The 21,848-nt window shown below is 39.5% G+C and overlaps 1 protein-coding gene across 5 annotated transcripts in view; it reads left to right on the top strand.

The window, feature by feature from the left end:
- The window catches only part of SEL1L2 (SEL1L2 adaptor subunit of SYVN1 ubiquitin ligase), a 123,356-nt gene extending 101,980 nt beyond the window's left edge, over positions 1-21,376 (top strand). For 3 of the 5 annotated variants that reach the window (XM_086701654.1, XM_086701649.1, XM_086701653.1), the window contains 8 exons: positions 1,488-1,550; positions 2,124-2,211; positions 6,170-6,318; positions 7,449-7,614; positions 7,722-7,796; positions 12,384-12,556; positions 20,910-21,038; positions 21,173-21,376. In XM_086701654.1, the coding sequence (XP_086557780.1) occupies positions 1,488-1,550; positions 2,124-2,211; positions 6,170-6,318; positions 7,449-7,614; positions 7,722-7,796; positions 12,384-12,556; positions 20,910-21,038; positions 21,173-21,295 (966 nt within the window). In that variant the 3' untranslated portion in view covers positions 21,296-21,376. Of the gene's footprint in view, positions 1-1,487; positions 1,551-2,123; positions 2,212-6,169; positions 6,319-7,448; positions 7,615-7,721; positions 7,797-12,383; positions 12,557-14,488; positions 15,327-20,909; positions 21,039-21,172 lie in introns of those variants that run through there. The other 2 variants (XM_086701651.1, XM_086701652.1) reach the window with 2 other exon arrangements.
- The last annotated feature ends 472 nt before the right edge of the window (positions 21,377-21,848 follow it).

A 21,848-nucleotide genomic window follows, 5' to 3' on the forward strand; every position in this document is an offset into this window, starting at 1 on the left:
CCCTTCCTCCTTCTCTATTCTCATTTCCCTTCTCTTCTATTTTTCTCAACACCTGAATGAAGACAGACTCACTGTTAGAAGACAGACTCACCAGACTTTACCACATCCATCACACAAGGCCTTACCACCCCCAGACCAGACTTTCCCAAGAGTTCTAGGACAACAAGTAGATACATAGTAAGGGGACAGGCAAGAAGAAGAGAGCAGTTGTATACCACTGGTTTTAAATACAGCTGGACCATCCTTAAGAATTCTTGGAATAGCTGGCCCTTTGATATGCATAGTTTCAAACTTTGGAGTTTCGAAATAATTTTTGAACTATGCCTTCTCTAGTTACGTGCTATTCCTGTAACAGTGAGAGGGACTCTGGCTGCATCCACAATAACTACATTTAGGTGGTAAAAAGAATCTGGAGAGTTTTCTATCAAAACTTGAGTCCTGAGGAAATACTATAAACCTGTAAAACAAACCTATATGTCTACTGAATGACAGTCGAGTGGCCAAATGTGCCTCTTTACTCAGTCACTAGCAGGTGAAATACATGATGGGAGACAAAAAGAAAAGTGGGCTTCCTGGTTGGGGAAGTCACTTTCAAGGTTCACACTTCATCCAGGATTGATATCCAAAGTACTGATGTATTTGAACATGTGCTAAATTCTAAACATGCTAAATAAATACTCCATTCCATAGGCTCTTTAGAATACTAATCAGAAAAAGAAATGGTAGTTAATTTAGCATCAAATGGAAAAGAAAACACTGATGATGTTATAAGCAATCAGATTTAAATAAAGAAACATATATTAACAACACCTTACCATCCAGAATTGCTAGATCGAAATTCAAAGAATCTCTAAAATGTTACTTGGCCATTTATGTCAACCTCCTTTGACCAAAGCAGGTAACAAGTGTCTGGATAGACTTCTCTCTTCTGGAAAATTCCTACACATCCTTCAAGACCAAACTCAAATGTCAACCACCTCTGACAACTCAATCCCCTCAGTCTCTACCCTCATCTAGGCAGTTGAGTCCCCCTTCTAGGTGTCCACAAGACTCCTGATCTGTTTCTAGTACAGGACTTACCACTTTTGACGTGACTATTTTAAGAGGCGCTACTTAGTGGATCAGAGCCCACTAGCCTGTGAACTCTCTAAGACAGGGATCATTGTTTTGTCACCTCTCAACTTTCACCTCCTACGTCTGTCCAATGCCTATTATGGAGTCACTCACAAAGCTAGCGCTAAATAAATGCTGAATGAAAGAATGGAGAAAAGATTTGGCTTTTTTTTCCCTCTTTTCTCGTCAGAGGGGGTTATGAAGGCATGAAAGGAGAAACTAGAGAGAGATAGAATAATTTACCAACTGTCTCATTAACCTGCCTTGATTAAACCTCTACTGGGTGCATTTTAAATATTTAGAATGATTTTTCCATAATTTACCTTATCATGAATTCTTCTGGGACTTTACTTGGATTTTTAAAACTGTTCCAGGGCAATGCAATTGGTCTTCATGGGCTTGGTCTTCTTTACTTTTATGGGAAAGGAGTTCCTGTGGTAAGTTAAATAATTTCATTATCTTTTCAACATATTTCTAGCAATTTATGGGGTAAAATTCATGATTGTTGATTAATTTAAAAGAATTAGTGTCTAATACCTAGTTTGCCAAACTATCGTATTTGATGATAGAAATAAAATAATCCAGTGGAATATTTGCCAAAGAGACATAGAACAAATTTGTGACAAGAATAATGACCATATTTATATCTTAGAATTATAGACTCTAAGTAACCTTAGAAATTATATAATTCCTGAAGACTTTTTCTGACAGAGAAATTTATCTTTTTTGTTATCCTCTGCACTTTTGGGTGACCTTTCCCCAATATCTAAAAAAAAAAAAAAAAATACTGTCAGTGTAGGAAAAGACATAATTTACAGTGAAAATGAGATAATTATTTCCTAATAGAGTATAATATAATTATTAAATAAAGTCTATAATGCTTCTGATACTATTTTAATTAGCCTAAATCACATAAGGCACTATCTATACTCTTTAAAAAAAAAGAAGACAATTGTTACCATGGAGTTATACAATACACCTTTGAGTAATAAAGTGTAATTATCTTGCAGAATTATGCTGAAGCACTTAAATACTTTCAGAAAGCTGCAGAGAAAGGATGGCCCAACGCACAGTTTCAGTTAGGCTTCATGTACTACTGTAAGTGTTACAAATATAGCTACTGTGCCAAGACTGACAAGTGCATTATTTTTTTTTAATTTTATTTAAATCCAAGTTAGTTAACATATAGTGTAATAATGGTTTCAGGAGTAGAATTTAGTGATACATCACTTACATATAACACCTGGTGCTCACCACAAGTGCCCTCCTTAATGCCCATCACCCAGTAAGCCCATCCCCCTCCCCACACCTCTCCTCCAGGAAACCCTCAGTTTGTTCTCTGTATTTAAGAGTTTCTTATGGTTTGCCTCTTTCTCTCTTTTTATCTTATTTTTCCTTCCCTTCCCCTCTGTTCATCTATTGTGTTTCTTAAACTCCACATTAGTGAAATCGTATGATATTTATCTTTCTCTGACTGACTTATTTCAGTTAGCATAATACATTCTAGTTCCATCCACGCTGTTACAAATGGCAAGATTTCATTCTTTTCGATTGCTGAGTAATATTCCATTGTGGGTGTGTCTATATACCACATCTTTTTTATACATTCACCAATCAATGGACTTTTGAGCTCTTTCCATAATTTGGCTATTGTTGATAGCACTGCTCTAAACATTGGGGTGCATGTGCCCCTTCGAATCAGCTATTTGTATCCTTTGGATAAATACCTAGTAGTGCGATTGCTAGGTCCTAGGGAAGCTCTATTTTTAATTTTTTGAGGAACGTCCATACTATTTTCCCAGAATAGCTGCACTGTTCACATTCCCACCAGCAGTGCAAAAGTGTTCCCCTTTCTCCACATCCTCGCCAACATCTGTCATTTCCTGAGTTGTTAATTTTAGCCATTCTGATAAGTATGAGGTAGTATCTCATTGTGGTTTTGATTTGTATTTCCCTGATAATAAGCAGTGTTGAACATCTTTTCATGTGTCTGTTAGCCATCTGGATGTCTTCTTTGGAAAAGTGTCTATTCATGTCTTCTGCCCATTTCTTCACTGGATTGTGTTTTGGGTGCTGAGTTTGGTAAGTCCTTTATAGATTTTGGATACTAACCCTTATCCAATATGTCATTGCAAGTATTTTCTCCCATTATGTCGGTTGCCTTTTAGTTTTGCTGATTGTTTCCTTCACCGTGCAGAAGGTTTTTATCTTGATGAGGTCCCAATAGTTCATTTTCGCTCTTGTTTCCCTTGCCTCTGGAGACATGTCTAATAAGAAGTTGCTGTAGCCAAGATCAAAGAGGCTGTTTTCTGTTCTCTCCTCTAGGATTTTGGTGGTTTCCTGTCTTCCATTTAGGTCTTTCATCCATTTTTGAGTTTATTTTTGTGTACGGTGTAAGAAAGTGGTCAAGATTCATTCTTCTGCATGTTGCTATCCAGTTTTCCCAACACCATTTGCTGAAGAAACTGTCTTTTTTCCATTGGATATTCTTTCCTGCTTTGTCAAAGATTAGTTGGCCATATATTTGTGGGTCCATTTCTGGGTTCTCTGTTCTGTTCCACTGATCTATGTAATTGTTTTTGTGCCAGTATCATACTATCTTGATGATTATAGCTTGCTAATACAGCTTGAAGTCCAGAATTGTGAGGCCTTTAGCTTTGGTTTTCTTTAGCTTTGGTTTTCTTTTTCAACATTACTTTGGCTCTTCGGGGTCTTTCCTGGATCCATATGACAAATGCATTGTTAAGTCTACTCCTTTTTTAACAAAAATCAAATTGCTGGAGTGATTGATTTAGATAGAATTTGAGGCAGCAATCTCAGGAGGAATTTGAAGACTGAAGGAAAAGATACCAGTTGAGGAAGGAGGCAAAAGGTATAGTCAGGAAGCTCACTTTTGAAAAGGTTGAGTTTGAGGTGCCTTGTGATGTCCAGTGGACACCCCAAAACAGGTATGAAACTCACAAGAAAGGTCAAACTTGAAGAGAAAGATTTGAGAGGCATCAACATATAGGAGTTAATTAAAAGTAGCTGAGACTGCAAAAGGAAACGAAAACATGAAAGGAACAGTGGGCCATGGTCAGAAATCTGGTGGTCCTCACTGTTGTATTGAAAAGATTGGCAAAGAAAGAGTGAAGACTCTGTGGGGACTGTGAAGACACAAAAAGACTGAAAAAGCATGATCAGAGGAATGGGGGGAAAAGTGATTTTAAGGAAGCCATAGGATAGAACTGTTAAGAAAGAATAAATGAATGAGCCCCTCTGTGAAATGTAATGAGAAACCTGCTTCTTCAAAACAAAACAAAACAAAACAAACAAAAAATAAAAAAGGTCTGAGAATCTATGGGCCTTGTCAATATAGAGAATGTTTATGTGGTCATTGGACTGGTTGGTATAGAAACCAGACACAATGTGTTGAGGTATGAATGGAAGGTGAGAAAGTAGATAAGTAAAAATATTCTTGGAAGTTGTGTGCCTTTAAATGGAGGAAGAAGGATGGAATGGTAGCATGAGAGAGACCAAGAACCAAGAGGGAATTCTTTTTAAGATGATGGGAGACCTGGGTATAATTTCTGAAAAAAAAAAAAGAGCCAGACAATTATTGGAGATAATCAATGTGTCATGGAAGTTATGAGATAATTGATGAAGAGGTTCTGGAAAAAATAGGGTGGCATTAGGATCTGACTGCACCCAGGTAGGTGGAGGCCTCATTAGCCTTAATAAAGAGGAGGAACTTCTCACCCTCAAAGACTGGAGAGATGGAGGAAAGGATATTGCAGATGTAAATCTGGAAGGAAGGAGAGAGAAGCAAGTGAGAAAAGACAATGCAAGAATTTCCTCAATGAGCTAGGAGGTACCAAGTTGTCTTCTGAGAGGGAAGGTAGAGTGATTGGGGTAGGAGGTCTTAGGAAGCCATGAAACTTTGTAATACTCTGTGGGGACTGAGAGAGGGAGTGCCCAAGACAAGTACCATGAGATCTGAACATACCTGAGTATCCCCATAAGTCCTTCCTTTCAGAGGTAGAGCTAGGGTAGCAGCAGACTGCAACATCCGCTGACATTTTCTTTAGTAGCCCAAGGAGATTGCCTGTTTTGTACTTGTCTTGGGTAGTTGCCTAAGATGGCCTTGTTCTTCTGGCTCATTACAAGTTGCAGGCCCAGGATCCATCAGATAACTCAAGCTTCTAAAATAAGAGAAATAGTAATGGCTAATGTTTATTAAGTCTTTATGTGCATTTACTCATTTAGTCCTATCAGCACATCTAGGGGGTATCCTACAGTTTATAGATGAGCAAACTGAGCCATATTAAGGTCCAAGAGCTTGCCCAAGATCACGCAGTTAGTGGAACTGGTAATTCAAGCCCAAGTGATCTGCCTCCAGAGCCTTTGCTCTTAGTGGCACCGCTTCTAAAGGTTATGAAATGTTAACAGCTGGAAGACAATTTAGGGACCATCTAGCGAAAGCCTCTCCTTTTGAAAATAAAGGGCCTAGAAGTACCCAACTCACAAAGGAATAATGAAAGAGCCAGGATATGAATCCCAGCTGCTGACAGTATGCTGATTTTTCTATCCTAGTCCCAAATGCCTCTCCTTGCTCCAAGCATGAGTTGAATCTGAGTTGAGCCTCCTGGAGCTGGGATTTGCCTGCTCCAAAATCTATAGTTATGACAGGGAGGCACTACACTGGTCTTCTGGTGTGGAAGGACAAGGATGGTGAGCCACATCCTAGTTATTGTCCCTGGTACTCAGAGACCACACTTAGTTTACTTTTATTAATCTTAGGTATGTTGTATTGAAGAGATATCTTCATGAGACTAAAGAGTCCTTCTTCAGATTTCTGAATGGGTCAAGAACATAAATTTCCTTATTCTTACTTATAATCAAACTCAGCTTTTCCCCCCTACAAATAGTGGATCTGTAACAGCTTGACTTTTGGTTGGCTATGGATTGGTTGGTTCTTATTTAAAACAGAAGGCATCACTATGACCATTATATTCATAGATTATAATATAAAAAATAACACAAATGAGGGGTGGCTCAAAATAATTTTAATTTTCAGCTGGCTCTGGAGTATGGAAGGATTATAAACTTGCCTTCAAATATTTTTACTTGGCATCTCAGAGTGGGCAGCCCCTCGCCATTTATTATCTGGCCGAGATGTACGCAACAGGAACAGGAGTGTTAAGATCGTGCAGAACTGCTGTGGAGGTAAATAATGGGATGTTTTTAAAGTATTTTTCATTTATCACACAGAGGAGGTGAAACTGTCCTTAAGTTGTTGGTGTCTATGATTTTATAGATATTACCTCTCCCAGTTGACAGCGTGAACACTGACTTTTGCCAGGGAGGAAAAGCAGTGCTGAAACTCAGGCTGGGAAAGGGAAGAAGAGAAATGATCCCTCCTCACTTGCATTTGGCTTTTCATCAGGTTCAGAGCTCACCTCAGAATTCAGTTAAGGAGCTCTGTCTCAGCCTTCACTCAAATGGCCGGGGCAACTGGACACTTCAGTGGGATTGAGAGTTGTGGGTAATGAAAGTCTTGATTTAGCCCAGAAAACGCAGCCCACTGCTTCCCGGAAAGCAGGGCCCTTAGGTTTTTGAGGATTTGGATGACAGCTGAGAAGGTGAATTCTTTCAGCCTGAGCCAGTGATGTACTTTTCAAAAGAAAGCTTTTAGGACTTTAATGTCCTTCATTGATTTATTAAACACTTCCACTGCACCAATATAAATACCTCCATGTTGCAATCTGGCCCCTCTGAAACTCATTTCAAAAGCTGCCAGCTAATAATCTATCTTTAGATTTGCTCCTTTGCCAACTTCCTAATGAATTATGTATGGCTAGCCTCTTTGGTTACATAAGGGCTATTCAGCTAAGTTGACGTTTGTCCCCACAGAGCTCTGCACACCTCCCTCGTGGTTATGTCACCTACACCCTCAGGCACTGTCTTCCCTTCATTCTCTCCTTTCCACATCAGCTGTGGCCTTATCACTCACCCTTGCAGTGTAGCAGTGCCCAGAAAAGTCCTTTTTTTAAAAAAAAGAAGTCGATGTATTCTTGTCCTGCCAAATAGCCTCTAAGTCAGGAAAGTTTATTACGCAAATTTAAAATAAGCCTCCGGAAGTTTCAGCTCAAGACCAAAAAATACACACTTGTAATCTCTGTGCCTATGAAAGGTATTATGTCTTCACCCTAAATAATTTTCAAAAAAGCCATGCTTTAAACCTGAAATCCTTGCCTGACCAGCCAGCAGGAGCTGAAGATTGACTTCATTCATCATTTACCTGGGATGAAGTATATTGGCTAACTAGTCTGCTTGATTTCTTTTTCCATATACAGCTTTATAAAGGTGTCTGTGAACTAGGCCACTGGGCTGAGAAATTCCTGACAGCATACTTTGCCTATAAGGATGGTGATATAGATTCTTCTCTTGTTCAGTATGCACTGCTTGCAGAAATGGGGTATGAAGTAGCTCAAAGCAATTCAGCATTCATTTTGGAATCTAGTAAGATAAGTTAAAATTCTCTGCAATTCCCCAATCATACATATGCATAAATGACTTTACTACACGGGTATTTTAAGCCTTCCTAATGAAATTTCTCCTTTTTTTAGAAAAGGTTAAAATTCTTGAAAAAGAGAAGATGTATCCAATGGCACTTCTCCTATGGAATCGAGCTGCCATTCAAGGTATAGAACCTAGGTAAAAATAAGCACGTACCTGGTCTCCGTCCACTATTAGTCATCGATTCGCTTCAGCCGAGTTCTCGGGTGTATAAGCAAGATATCAAGAAGGTGGTATTTCAAACTGTACCAATGTTAGGGTCAGTCTTTGGTTGACAGGTCATTTCCAGGAATTTCTTTGTTATTCTCAAGGTCCTGGTTTAGTAAACAATAGACATTTTTCTATGGCTCTGTCTCCATGGCACCAGAACAATTGTTTGAAATATGACAATTTTACTCAGGAAACCAGTTTTGTTGTTCTGGCTTCAGTCACACATTTACTGAGTTTTTTTCTGAGTAGTGACCTATGTCTCAATGAATTTATAGGTAAAATTACTTATGGATTTAAGACTCATTTGATGTCTCTTTTGAAGTGCCACATTGATGATTACTACCAACTTCACACCTTTATTATAACTATTAACATGTTAGCATCAGAAAACAAAACAGAACAAAACCCAGAGTCAAATATCATGATCCTCTCCCTATTCCCAGGGTTCCCATGCTCCGCTTACAGGATTCACATGTGATAAGGAAAGTGTAATAGCACTGGTGGGAAAGCATTGGCAGGTGGCATTATTAAAAGCAAACAGATGCTGCAAAGCTCTATCTGCATTTGGATATGTGAGGAAGTCTCATGCAATAAAAGAGCAATTTTACTTCCAATTAAGTTGCTTAAAATTGTCTCATGCTGGGTCGAATCACCTCTTTTCTATAAGAAGTGAATGGTATGAAAAAATTCTCAACTGATATTAATATGAGGCAGAGGGGAAAAGTTATGGGGGGTGCCTTCTCAGATCTAGCTGAGCAGGTGACCCAGCAGCAAGCCATCCATGCAACTTTAGTGAGAAATTCCCTAAAGAAGAAAAGTGTATGTTTTCTAAAATGCAATAAAGACCTTGTTTGGTGTAGGGAAACAACACCAGCAATCTCTCAGCTGTGGCAAATCAGCTCAATTGCAACAAATACAGGCCTGTTCCAAGCCAGGAAATGTGTGGAAATTGCACCAAGGAAAAGAGACGTTGAAAATGAGGGGACATTAATATTAAACAGAATTCTCCAATATAAAAAAAAAAAGTCAGGCTGCTAAAATTAACTATGTGTCACAAGAGAGGTCAGGCATGAGTGTCTCTGGAGATGAGGCTGCTGTACCTCACTTGAGGTTAGGAAATCTAATAATGAACATTTCTGATCAGCACTGGTGGTGCAGTGTGTGCAGAGAACGCTGAACCATCAGGACCCAGTCACCACGCTGTGACTGTGAAATTCAAGGAGGAATCCTCCCCACTGTCAAGTGACCCCCTGAGAGCCTGTCAAGGTCACTATATTCCCCCAGTCAGCCCCCCAATTAGGGTGGAGCTGAATCCTCTGGAGAACCTGCCTGTTCACTGCCTTCCTTCTCAGAGATTTTAGAGGTCCTGCCTACCCCTTCTAAAGCTTGAAAACACATAGATGTCCTGTCCGTTTGTGGTTATAGCCCAGAAAGAATCTCAGGGTCAAAGGAGGACAGCTTTGGGCAAAATTAGAAATGAAGTGGGTTTCTCATTAGGGCTTCAGGGGACTTTTGCCTCTCTGGGTCCCTCCAATCCCTTCTCTTGGGTAGCATTTCTATAAGGACTTGCCCCCAGATACCTGTACATTTTTTAAAGTTTATTTATTTATTTTGAAGGGGGCGTGGACAGAGGGTGGGGGAGAGAATCCAAAGCAGGCTCCGCACTGACAGTGGAGCTTAAACTCATGAGATCATGACCTGAGCCTCTTGAAATCAAGAGTCAGATGCTTAACCAACTGAGCCACCAAGGCACCCCTCATCTACCTGTATATTTTGAAGCACCTGGGAAGCAAAGCCTATTAACTAATGTCTTCGGCAGCTTAAGAATTTTATAATGATACCTCTACTCAGAGCTAAAGATGGGTCATGGTATTACATTAGAATCCAATAGAGGATTCTAGAAGATTAAGAGAACTTCAGTATCCAAAGGAATCAATTGCAAAGGATTTTAGGAATTGCAGTAGGCCAAATATGGAGAAAATTTGGGATGGAGGAGTCCTATAGCCCTTAAGTATACATCTGAGAACATACTACACAGGGTGCTTTCTCCTTTTCCATGAAAGTCTAGACTGTGCTAGAGGGGTTAGCCACACCTGAGATGGATGTCCTAGTTAGCATTCCCTCATCTTTTCAATCAACATTTTCCTAGTGAATGGAAACATGGATCCCCAAAGGTCATCACTAAGTTGTCTTCAAAGGATTGAATTCTCATATCTTAAAAGTCACGTGAATTTTTTTCTACTCCTGATTATATCCAAATTTGTTGCAAAGTAAGATTCTAAATTATATAACATTTGGAGAAAGCATTTTCTAAAAAGTTTCCTACCATGTTTGTCCATTCATTCCATAAATATTTGTCAAGTATCATTCTAGGTCTGGGACTATAATCAGTGATCAAGACCTTCAAAGTTCTTGTCCTCATAAGAGAGAGAGAGAAAACAAATTCATGAAGGAGAGAGAGACTAAACAAATAAAATAACAGTGATATATGCTGTGAAGAAAATAAACCATGGAGGTGAGATAGATAACTCCCAGAGTGGGGGGCTGAGTCAATGCTTTAGACACAGTAGTCAGAGAAGGCCTCTAGGAGGGAAATGACATTTGCAGTGAGGTCTGAATAATGAGAAACCAGACACATGAAGAGTCAGAGTTAGTCCAAACATGCCAGGCAGACAGGCATGAGGAATCTTAATGCGGAGGTCCTGAAGCAAGAATGAGCTTGATGTTTTGAAGGAGTATTAGGAAAATTAAGAAAGCTAGAGCATGTTGAGAAAGTAACATGAGGCTAGTCAGGGAGGCAGAAAAGGCAGATGAAGTACAACTTGTAGGTCAGCTAGGAAGTCTGGATATTATTCCAAGTGCAAAGTGAAGCACTTTGGGGGTTAACACAAGGGAATAATATGATTTGACTTTATATTAAAAAAAAATCATCCTGGCTGTTGTATGGAGAATATATTGGAAAGTGGAAATAAAAGAACAGTTTGGAAGATATTGTAGTATTCCAGGCTTCAACTAGGTGGTGGAGGAGACAGCAAGAAACAAGTGTGTTTGAGAGTAGAACCAACAGGACCTGCTAATGGATTCTATAATGGAAGGGAGGGGAAAACAATTAGGAATAACTAATTTAAATTTGTGCCTGAACAGTGATGCTAGCACTGTGGTTGGGAAGAAACTGATTATTTGGGTTGGTTTGGTTTGGTTTGAGGGAGGGAGGTAGCAGCGTGTTAGGAATCTCCACTGAATATTTTGGGATCCCAGCAGAGAAGTCAAAGAGGTGATTAGAAGAGTCGGGCGCTTGGGGGAAAGACAGGACTGTAGATAAAATTCAGGAAGAGTAAACATCAAGATAGGCATGGCACTAATTGAGATCACCCAGAAAAAGAGTTGAGATAGAGGAGGGTGGGAGAGAAAGAAGAGAAAAGAAGGAAGAGAAGAAAGGAGAAGAGGATTTAACTAATAAATCCTTGATATTCCAACATTTAGAAGCTGGGTGGAGGAGGAGTCAGGCAAGTGTCTAAAGAGGAGAGGCTGGGGGCGCCTGGATGGCTCAGTCGGTTGAGCATCTGACTTCGGCTCAGGTCATGATCTCACAGTTCGTGAGTTCGAGCCTCGCGTCGGGCTCTGTGCTGACAGCTCGGAGCCTGGAGCCTGCTTCGGATTCTGTGTCTCCGTCTCTCTCTGCCCCTCCCCAGCTTGTGCTCTGTCTGTCTCTCAAAAATGAATAAATGTTAAAATTTTTTTTTTTTTTTTTAAAGAGGAGAGGCTGATGAGGCAGGAGAGAAACCCAAAGAATGAGATGTCACTGGTGTCAAGAGAGGAAAGTTGTTGGGCAGATAGGTCCAATGAGATGAGGACAGGGAAGTGGCCAATGGGTTTGGCTGCATGGAGGTTACCAACCACTTTAAAAGTGGCAGTTCCATGGAGAGGGGCAGAAGCCAGATTGGAGTGGGTTAAGAGTATGTGGGAGGTGCAGCTTTGGAGACATTGAGTATAGAACACACTTTGGAAAGGCTGAGTGTGAAGGGAACAGAGAAATGGGGAGTAGTTAAAAGGACACACCATGGGATAAAGAAAGGATTTGTTTTCATTCATAGAAGATACCAAAGTGTGTTTAAATGACTGACAGGACTAATCTAGGAAAGAGGGAGACATGGGTGATGCAGGAGAACACAGCTTCAGGGGTGAAGTTTGAGAACTGGAGGGGTGGGATCTAGTTTTTCAAGAGTTGACCTACCTTCACAAAATGAACTTAAAAGGTAAAATTCATAATTTTTATTCTTTAGGAATGAACATTTGTACTATACCATGGGAGTTATCCTGCAAGGAAGACAGCTAACAATGAGCATTATAATTAATATCCATAAGTTATATCTAATCTTGATTCTAGGATATTGAGTCTTTTGTTTTTCTTTTTCTATGTATAGTATCATCAAGTTGAGTTACTAGGAACTGTATGTGAATCATTGGAGTTCTTTTTCTTCTCTTTCTAATATTTCTATCAGGCAATGCATTCGCTAGAGTAAAAATTGGAGATTACCATTACTATGGCTACGGGACTAAGAAGGACTATCAAACAGCAGCCACACATTACAGCATTGCAGCCGACAAATACCACAGCGCTCAAGCCATGTTTAATCTGGCCTATATGTATGAACATGGCTTAGGTATCGCAAAGGTAATTGTGTTGGTAATAATCCAAACCTAGTAATGGCAGCTGAATGGGAAGGGAACATTTGTAAATGTTTTTAAATTCATTGATGTCATCAGTGTAGAGGAAACAAGGAAAAGACAACATTTGCTGAGTCCCTCCCCCCATACCAACACATAGTACTTACTTACCCTAATGTGAACCCTATGAGGAGGAAATTATGTTCTCCATTTATGCCCAAAGACATAACCAGCAAGTTGAAATAAATCTAGTCTCGGATAATTAGATTCATAACTTCACACTTTTCTCAGCTATACTATTGGGTCCTGCCTCCGCTCCCTTACACCCCAGGCCTTTTTCCATTAAAATTTCCATTGACTCTCAAGCTTTCAGTAAACAAGGAAAGAGTGGGACTGAGGTCAGAGCTGGATACCAAGGTGACATTAATCCAGAAATGTCTTATAAATCACCCACTATGTACATGACACAGTGCTGAGCACTCTGGAGAATCCTAAAAAAATGGATCTCCGGGGCGCCTGGGTGGCGCAGTCGGTTAAGTGTCTGACTTCAGCCAGGTCACGATCTCGCGGTCTGGGAGTTCGAGCCCCGCATCGGGCTCTGGGCTGATGGCTCAGAGCCTGGAGCCTGTTTCCGATTCTGTGTCTCCCTCTCTCTCTGCCCCTCCCCCGTTCATGCTCTGTCTCTCTCTGTCCCAAAAATAAAAAAATAAACGTTGAAAAAAAAAAAAATTAAAAAAAAAAAATGGATCTCCATCCTTCAAAGGCTATACTTAACTTGAGGATATAAGGCATATTTATTAAGAAAGAGAACTAACACTACAAGGAGATATTGGGTAAATCCCTTGGTAAGTGTAATTAAAGAAGATGGCATTGGGTTCTGACTCAGTGAGAAAGGTGTATTAAATATCAATAATGAAAGTAATAGCCAGGCATTGGTGTGTTATATATACTACGCCATTTAAATCACACAACCACTCAATAAATGAGAGAAGTCCTATCAGTGTCATCATTGTATGCATCAGGAAACCAAAGTGCAGAGAGGTTAAGTCACCGACCAAATTTGCAGAACTCATTGGTGGGGGAGTCAGAATTTGAACCCAGGCCTGTCTGACCCTATGTTTTTGAAAGAGTGGGCCCTGCACTGAGTCATTCTTTCTATTCGAGTATATATTTTGTATCAGTATCTATACTTCTGGCTGCATTTTGAGAGCCAAATAATGAAGGGGTTATCTGCTTTTCTATGCTTTCTTCTTTCTTCCAATTGTGCTAGTAGTTGAGAATTACTGGTGGGGAATTTCCTATCTGACTGCTAATTGTGCACTGTGCAACAACCAACGGCTTCATATTCAAGCACCAACAATCCAGATCCCTGCCTTCCTGAGCTCTCCCTGTGACCTGCTTTTTGACTGATCACTTTCCATCAGCCCCAGAACCCTAAGCAGTAGAAAGACTGTCAAATCCAAATCCAGTCTGTTTTCCCCATCCTTAGCAGGTACAGGCTTCCTGTGTTTATAAAATGAGATCAAATAGCTAAATCAGAAGATTCTTCGGATGTCATTTAGCCACACCCCACTCCCTTTTAACCATCATCCACATCTGTAAAACAGAACAATGATGCCTCCCCTCCCCAGGCTTTGAAATAAAAAATAAGCCTTTGTGAAGGGGCTTTGTAGTCAGCATATGGAATAACTGTTAGTTAGATCAGAAGAGAATTTGCGTGACTGCTAAGTAAAGTTTCAGTAAGATTAAAGCTTTTATTCATCATTCCTCATGCAAAATGTAACAGTAAAGGTGAAAGGAGCACTGTGTGTATCATGGATAAAAATGACCCCACTCTATGGGTTAAATTCAAATTAGCTCACCTGTCCTGTGTGATTTAAGGACTTGGTCCCCATGACAGCCTTATCCTCACCACAACGAGACCATTTTGCCTTAACAGCCTGGGGGCAAGGATGACACAGGGTCAACTGTGCACCAGAGAGGACATTGCCTACCAGAGCCCAGATGGCCCACTGTATCAGAAGGTCTGGATTTCTTCCTTGGAGTCACCGCTAGCCTCTCTCCCAGTCACTTTCTTCACTATGTCAAGCAGCAGCTGTCAAGACATACATTTCATACATTTAGAAGAAACTTTGTAATTTGTCTCTGGACACATTTCTGTTCCTTCCTATCCAGGTCCTGTTAAATCACAGGTAGTTAGTTCATTTTGATCCTTTCTCACAGTCACAGGTGTATTTTTTCCTATAGAAAGTCTCTACACATAAAAAATTGTAAACAAAAAATAAGAAACAGAGCTGAACTTAGATCCGGACAGAGGAATTTTAGGTTTAGTTGGTGAGGAGCCATTTCTCTTTTGTCTTTATTAATTTCTTCTGTTTTGCAATTCGAAAAATAATAACCAAGTACCCAGGGGCCAACTTTATTAATCTTGCCATCTCATAGTCAAATTAACAAGGAGATACCTTTTCTAATCCTTAAAATGAATATTCTGATAATTAAAAAGCTGAAGCTTGTTCGAGCGATGGTTAATGAAAGCAAAGCAATTAGAACAGACTTTCACAGCATTTAAGTCATCAAGTAATTAAGCATTTCTTCAGCAGGGCACTTCACAATCCTCTTTATTAGTTAGTCCTCATGCAAACCAGCAGGAAAGATAAGTATAATATCATTACCAGGATTTCTCTGAGAACCGAAAAAGGGTTTGTAAACCAAAACTCTCTGGGAGAAGGAAGTGAGGTATAAATCAACCTGTGGTAAATCAGTATAAAAATATGGGTCATTGTTTTCCTCATCTGTCTTTAGGAAAGGGCATCAGGACTGGGTGATGTAGGTGACTTAATCCTAATGGCTTCACTGAGAAGCATCTCATTACCCAATTTATGACTTCGAATTAAGTTCAGTGAGCTCCTTGACTTAAACTGTGGGCCAAGACTGGCTGCACCATTGTTGTGGGAATATAAAATAATGCCTGAGGAAGAACTGGGAGAGGACCTGAACTAATTTAGAAATATAAGCACTCAGCTCACAAGTTGTTATGCAACTATGTCTCAATTTACGCTTGATTCAGAAGTACTTCAGAAATTTAACCATGAACAAAATGATTTGCCCGTCCCCTCCTGCCCATTCCTTCTGTCTGTATCCTGGTTCAGGCCCGCATTTCTGTTCATTCAGGCTTGTTGTAAAGGCTCCTCAGTCGTCTTCCATTCTACTGTTCTTCCTTTAAATCTGCTCAGAGAAAGCTGTGTCTGCCAAAGATATATAATCTCCAATTCACGGGGAGGACTTGTTGCTGACATGTGTCTTCTAGTCAGAGACTACATTTCCCAGCTCCCTTTCATCCTTGTGACTAGTTCTTACCAATGGGACAGAAATAAAAATGAAGGGTGTCATTTCTGGGCTAAGGCGGCTAAGAAGTAGATGGAGCTTCTCCTTAGTCTCTTTCCCCTTCCATTTGTTAAATGCAGAACTTATGAGGCTCTAAGGGATGGCAGAATCACATAGTAGAAGGAGGGTGGGTCTCTCAGTTACCAACCAGGAATACCCCTGTTGAAGTTTGGGGGTTGGGTGATGGGCATTGGGGAGGGCACCTATTGGAATGAGCACTGGGTGTTGTATGGAAAGCAATTTGACAATAAATTTCATATTAAAAAAAAAGAAATTTGGGGGTTTATTTGTTACAGGTGTTAGCATTACCTTAGTTAATACATAATCCATCTAACAGAGCAGTACCATGTTATTTTTTATAAAATACAACTCTGATACTGTTTCTCCTCCACCTCACTCCTCCAAAAACCATGCACACACAGAGAAAAAAAAATACAAGCAAACAAACAAAAATAAAATGATCTTATTGACTTTGTATCGCTTAATGAAGTCCAGACTTCTTAGTCTGGCATTCAAACCTACCTTGACATAACCTACCTACTCCCCTATGTATGTTCTAGGGTACTTTTCCTTCCCTCCCAACTAGAGACCTTCAACTTAACCCTCCTGACTTTTGACCATGTCACCCCATTTGCTAGAATGATCTTCTCCCACAGTTGTGACCATTAAAGACCCCTGAGTTTTTCAAAGAATAGTTCCATTATCATCTCCTCCATGAACCCTTCAATGAGCCCCCAGATTTGAAAGATATCTGCATCTGCTTCTAAACTACCATGGCTCTGTGACTTGTTTTTCTTCACTTATTTATTCGCTCAAATATTTTCATGTGCTTATTTTGTGTCGGGAAGCAATGTGCTTCATTCTAGGGTTATAAGAACAAGACAACCTTCAAAGAGCTCATAGCCTACTATGGAAGAGATATGTCCATAGCTATAGTGAAAGCCTAAAAAGGCACTAGTGGATGCTCACACAAATAAAGTAGTGTGAAAATGTTAAAGAGGGAACAGTGAATTCAGGTGGAAGTGTCAGTACTGCCAGGTCTTGTTCTAAAATGATTTTATAACATGGACTACAAGAAACGCATGACAAATTTCTTTAATGGAAGAAAGCAGGTATGTTTTAAGATAAGGACTAAGAAATCTATCCTAAATTAAGACAAAAGGAGGGGAGGAAGTAGCCTTTGCAGATGAGTTTCCAGTATATATAGTTAGACCTACCAGATAACACATTTTTGGGATCCTACAAAGAAAACAATACCACATCTACTGAATAAATTATAAATAAACATATCAAAAATAAGAGTAATTATGACACGAGGTATTTTCACTTCTCATTTGTCTGGTCTGACCACTTATAGAGTGTTAGAGCTGAAGCTTTAAACACCAGAATAGAATTATTTTCTGGAAAGGACAAGTTCAAGTTAGATATTTAAAATGGCCTTCTCAGAAATATGACAGGACAAAACACACACCTCTTTAAAATGGCCATAACTCCTCTTGAAATAAATGGCTTATTACCTAATAAAATAATCAGAAATGTGCAAAATAGTTATGTGTGGATAACTTTATTTATTATAGGAAAAAAAATCCTATAAGCAAACAAACAAACTGCTTCAAAATAGAAGACATGCTCTGTAAACTATCACATGGTAGTACACCACTGTAGTATGTATTTTATGGCCCAGTGACTAAGTGAGCAGGCTAGAAGTAGACCATCTGGATGTGAATGTCAGTTCTGCCACTTACAAGTGACATGAATTTAGGTAACTGACTTAAACTCTCTGTGCCTCAGTTTCTTCATCTTTATAGTAGAGTTAATATCATCTGCCCTATGTAATTGTCATGAGGTTAAAATAAATGATGGTGGTAACTGGCACGCAATATGAGTATTTAATAAGCATTAGCCATTATTATGAAATACTATGCAACTATTAAAAATAAAAATATTATAGACTAAAGCAATATCTTAGGACATAGTATGTTGTTTGAAATATATTGTTAGATTAAGAAAGCGGAAGACAAAATATTGTGCAAGTTGAAAAATTCCTAAAAGTATGTATATTTGAATATATATATATGTATATATATATATATAGATAGATAGATAGATATAGATATAGATATAGATATAGATATAGATATAGATATAGATATAGATATAAATGCTGGAAGGATGTGTATAAAATATTACCAGTACTTATCTATGTACAGTGAAATTGTAGGTGGGTTTTTAATACTTTTTTCAGCTCTATGTTTTCAAAGTTTTCTCCCATTAGTATATGGTATATTTATAGTTAGAAAACAAGAATAAACTATTCAAAAAATCTACCTCTGTCCTGGTATAAGAAGTTTTTGATGTCACCCAAAGATTCAGGGCTAGCAAACTCCTGCATCGTGTATATGAACAATTTTCATAAACCAGATACTTTATTCCTGGAGAATTCTGTATTTTTGAATTATAAGAAGCTATTTTGAACATATGAACATTGGGCAATATTTTGGCAAACCTGATATTTTACTTGGAAACACATTATTTAACAAGAGACTGCAGATCGGTTTACATAATCTCCTCAATCATTGAATTTAAAGCAAAATAAGCTCAAATGTATCACAGGAAAGTTAAATGTAAGTGGATTGGGTGTGCAATGGACTTATTTAATGAACCCTGGCCATCGTCAAAACATTTTTGAAAGGGAATTTTTTGTATGAATGACTTGGATTTCTTCCTAATAAGGATCAAAGAACAAGGAGCCTTTTCTAGAATCAGCTAATAAAATCTCTTTTATATGGGTTGCCCTAATTAACCAGTGGGTTCAGGAATTTCTTTCTCTGGGAATTTTTAAGAAAGACTTTCATGTCCCACCCCACCCCCACTGAGAATTGTGAGGCCCCTGGGTAAGAAGGGCGCTTATCCCACCTTAATGGTACTTCTTGCTATTTTTTATTTCAAACTAAGCAACTGAATTGTGATGTTTGTGCCTGAAGAAATAAATTAATAACTATTGCCTGCTTCAAATAAGAATGAATGCTTGAGATATTGACAAATGCTTTTGTTCCCTGAATGCCCTATTAAAGTCAATATGCCTTTCATGTGTGGGGGTGACACAGCCTTTATAATCTGCAGGGTGCTTTCAAAAGAACACCCACTGAATTTGTTGGAATTAGAGACACAAATTAGAGTTTTTACAACATCCATTTTCTCTGTTGCCAGGAAGATTTGTTCAGAACAGTCTCTTGCATTTTAAGTTTTTAGCAAGAACATTCCTCTTTCTCCAACCAATCAATTTACAAGACCACAAAGCTTTGGGAAACATTTAAGAAATAACAAGCAGAACACAGCTGAGAGAATACCACCCAAAACATGGGTTTAGCAGGGGCCGCCGGGATTCACAACTACTGCGCTCTGTGTAATGGAGGTTTGGAAGACAGGGAGGACAAAGAGATGCAAGATAAACACAGTTTGTGAAAATCTCTCTTCTTATCCTTTTGAAACGAATCCAGAGGCACCCAGTAAAGTACAATAATGGGACTGGCCCAAGGCACTTCAACCTTTAGAACAACACTACTTAGCTTTTTCACTACTCTGTTTGGGAAATCAAGCAAAAGTAAAGCAAACAAATAAAAACAAGCCACAAGTAGGTGAAAATTAAAGAAAAGAAGTTTACCTGCCATGGCATAATTTAATGGCGGGGAAAGATCCCTAAAAATATAGTATGTAATTTGAGGAATCAAAATTCCAGCCTGAGAAGTAAAAAGTTCATTCATTCATTCTATAAGTATTATCAGAGAGAAGCTATGTACTTGGCATTCCATTAGGCACTGGCAATTGAGGGGTAGTCCAGGTCCTTGAGGACAAGGACAGATGACCAAGCAAATTCTGTAACTTCAGGTATGAAAAGTACTATAAAGAAAACTAGGAATTTTAAATGCTTGTTAGTATCTGTATTGTTATTTGTTTGGGGGAGCTGGACTGTTGGCATCTCGTGTTCTACTTCTTTAACTGGAATCGTATCTAAGGTCTGGCCCTGCAGTATCCAAGAAAGCTTTTTGTGTTAGTTTTCTATGTGTTAGTTTCTATGTTTTAGCCATAATAAACTACCACAAATTTAGAGGCTTAAAACAACTCACATTAATTAATTATTTAATTTAACTTTTATTTATGAGAGAGAGAGAGTGCACAAGTAGGGGAGAGGGGCAGGAAGAGAGAGAGAATCTTAAGCAGGCTCCACGCCGAGCACAGAGCCCAATGCAGGGCTTCATCTCACGAACCATGAGATCATGACCTGAGCCGAAAGCAAGTCGGTCACTTAACCGACTGAGCCACACAGGCACCCCACAACCACATTTATTATCTCATGATTTCTGGTTCAAAAGTCTGGGTGAGCTTGACCCATCCTGTGTAGTTTCACAGGCTAAAGTCAGTCTGTGTTCCTTACTGGGAGCTTTGGGGAAGAATCACTTCCAGGCTCACTCAGGTTGTTGGGCATATTCAGTTTCTTGTGCTGTAGGACTGAGGGTCCCATTTCCTCGCTGACTGCCCACATTCCTTCTCATTCTTTCCACGTGGCCCTCCAGCAAGTAAGTTGAGCCCTTCCCAAATCTAGAAGCTACAACTTGTACTTCTGCCATATCTGACTTTCTCTCCTGACCTCAGCCCTGAGAAAACTGTGTTTATGTGATAATATGTAGTACACCCAGATGTGATAATATGTAGTATGTGATAGTATGTAGTACACCCAGATAATCTAGGATAATCTATTTTAAGATCTCTAGGTTTAATGACATTTTCAAAGTCCCCTTTGCCATGTAACATAACATATTCATAGGTTCCAAGGATTAGCACATGACTACCTTGCCAGGGATGGGGGAGGTGGTGGGCTACCAAAGATAAATAACAATATTTCAAGTGATGGCTTCCATTTAATTACCCCTAAGGAATCTGGACTTAATGAGTCAGGGCTATTCTTCTATTTCTAGGACATTCACTTGGCCAGGAGATTGTATGATATGGCTGCTCAAACAAGTCCAGATGCTCACATACCTGTTTTCTTTGCCCTCATGAAACTGGAAACTGTGCATTTGCTCCAAGATATCCTGTTTTTTAAAGTAAGTTTGTCTCAGATAGGCCCCAAATCTCTGAAAACTCCAATGAGCAGTTTTTGAATGGTGGGATGGAAGGAGATGACGGTTGTGTATGGAGGGGGAGGCTTGGATTTGTTTTGACAGAATGTCTCTTCCAGCAGTTTACGATGTGTTGGAAATGGATGAAATTGGACAACACCCTTGGACCATACTGGGATTTATTTGTGATTGGCCTAATTGTTGCTGTGCTGATCTTCTTGCTTAGAAATCGCTATGGGTAGAATCTGGACCACAGCAAAACCTGCTCATGGGAACAGTTCACTTCAAACTATCCTTGCTAAATAAAGAATTTCCTCATGAAACTCAAGAGTCTGCTGCAGATTTCTCACACAGGCCTGTGGTGGAAAATGGACAAAGCTTGAGACCTGTCTTCAGAAACCATTTCAGACTTCCTTAGTGTGGGTGACCACTTGTGGGGGAGTGAGCTGCTGAAGACTGGTCACCTGAGGTTTCCTTACAAACTTGTTGTTTTGGTAATCTAGTCCCTAGTTAGGGATAATGGCCGCCCATTTTCACATTGTTATAACAGCCTCTTCCCTCTCAAGAGGACAAATGTGTTTCTTGGCTCCTACAGACATACAGAGATACAGAGGAGGAGGAGTTTGGGGAGGGCAGGAACACAGATCCCTCAGAAAATGAGAAAGATATAAATTTACAAATAGACCCTTCATCTCGGGGGAATGATCCCGTGAACCACATCATGAGCATGTGGCATGCCATGTAGGGGGACTGGATCACACTTCTCCCCAAGGGGCCTTCTATCCAAGCTCCCTT

Source organism: Puma concolor, chromosome A3, assembly GCF_028749965.1.
Source record: "Puma concolor isolate L17-30 chromosome A3, mPumCon1.1.hap2, whole genome shotgun sequence".
In the NCBI taxonomy this organism is placed as follows: Eukaryota; Metazoa; Chordata; class Mammalia; order Carnivora; family Felidae; genus Puma; species Puma concolor.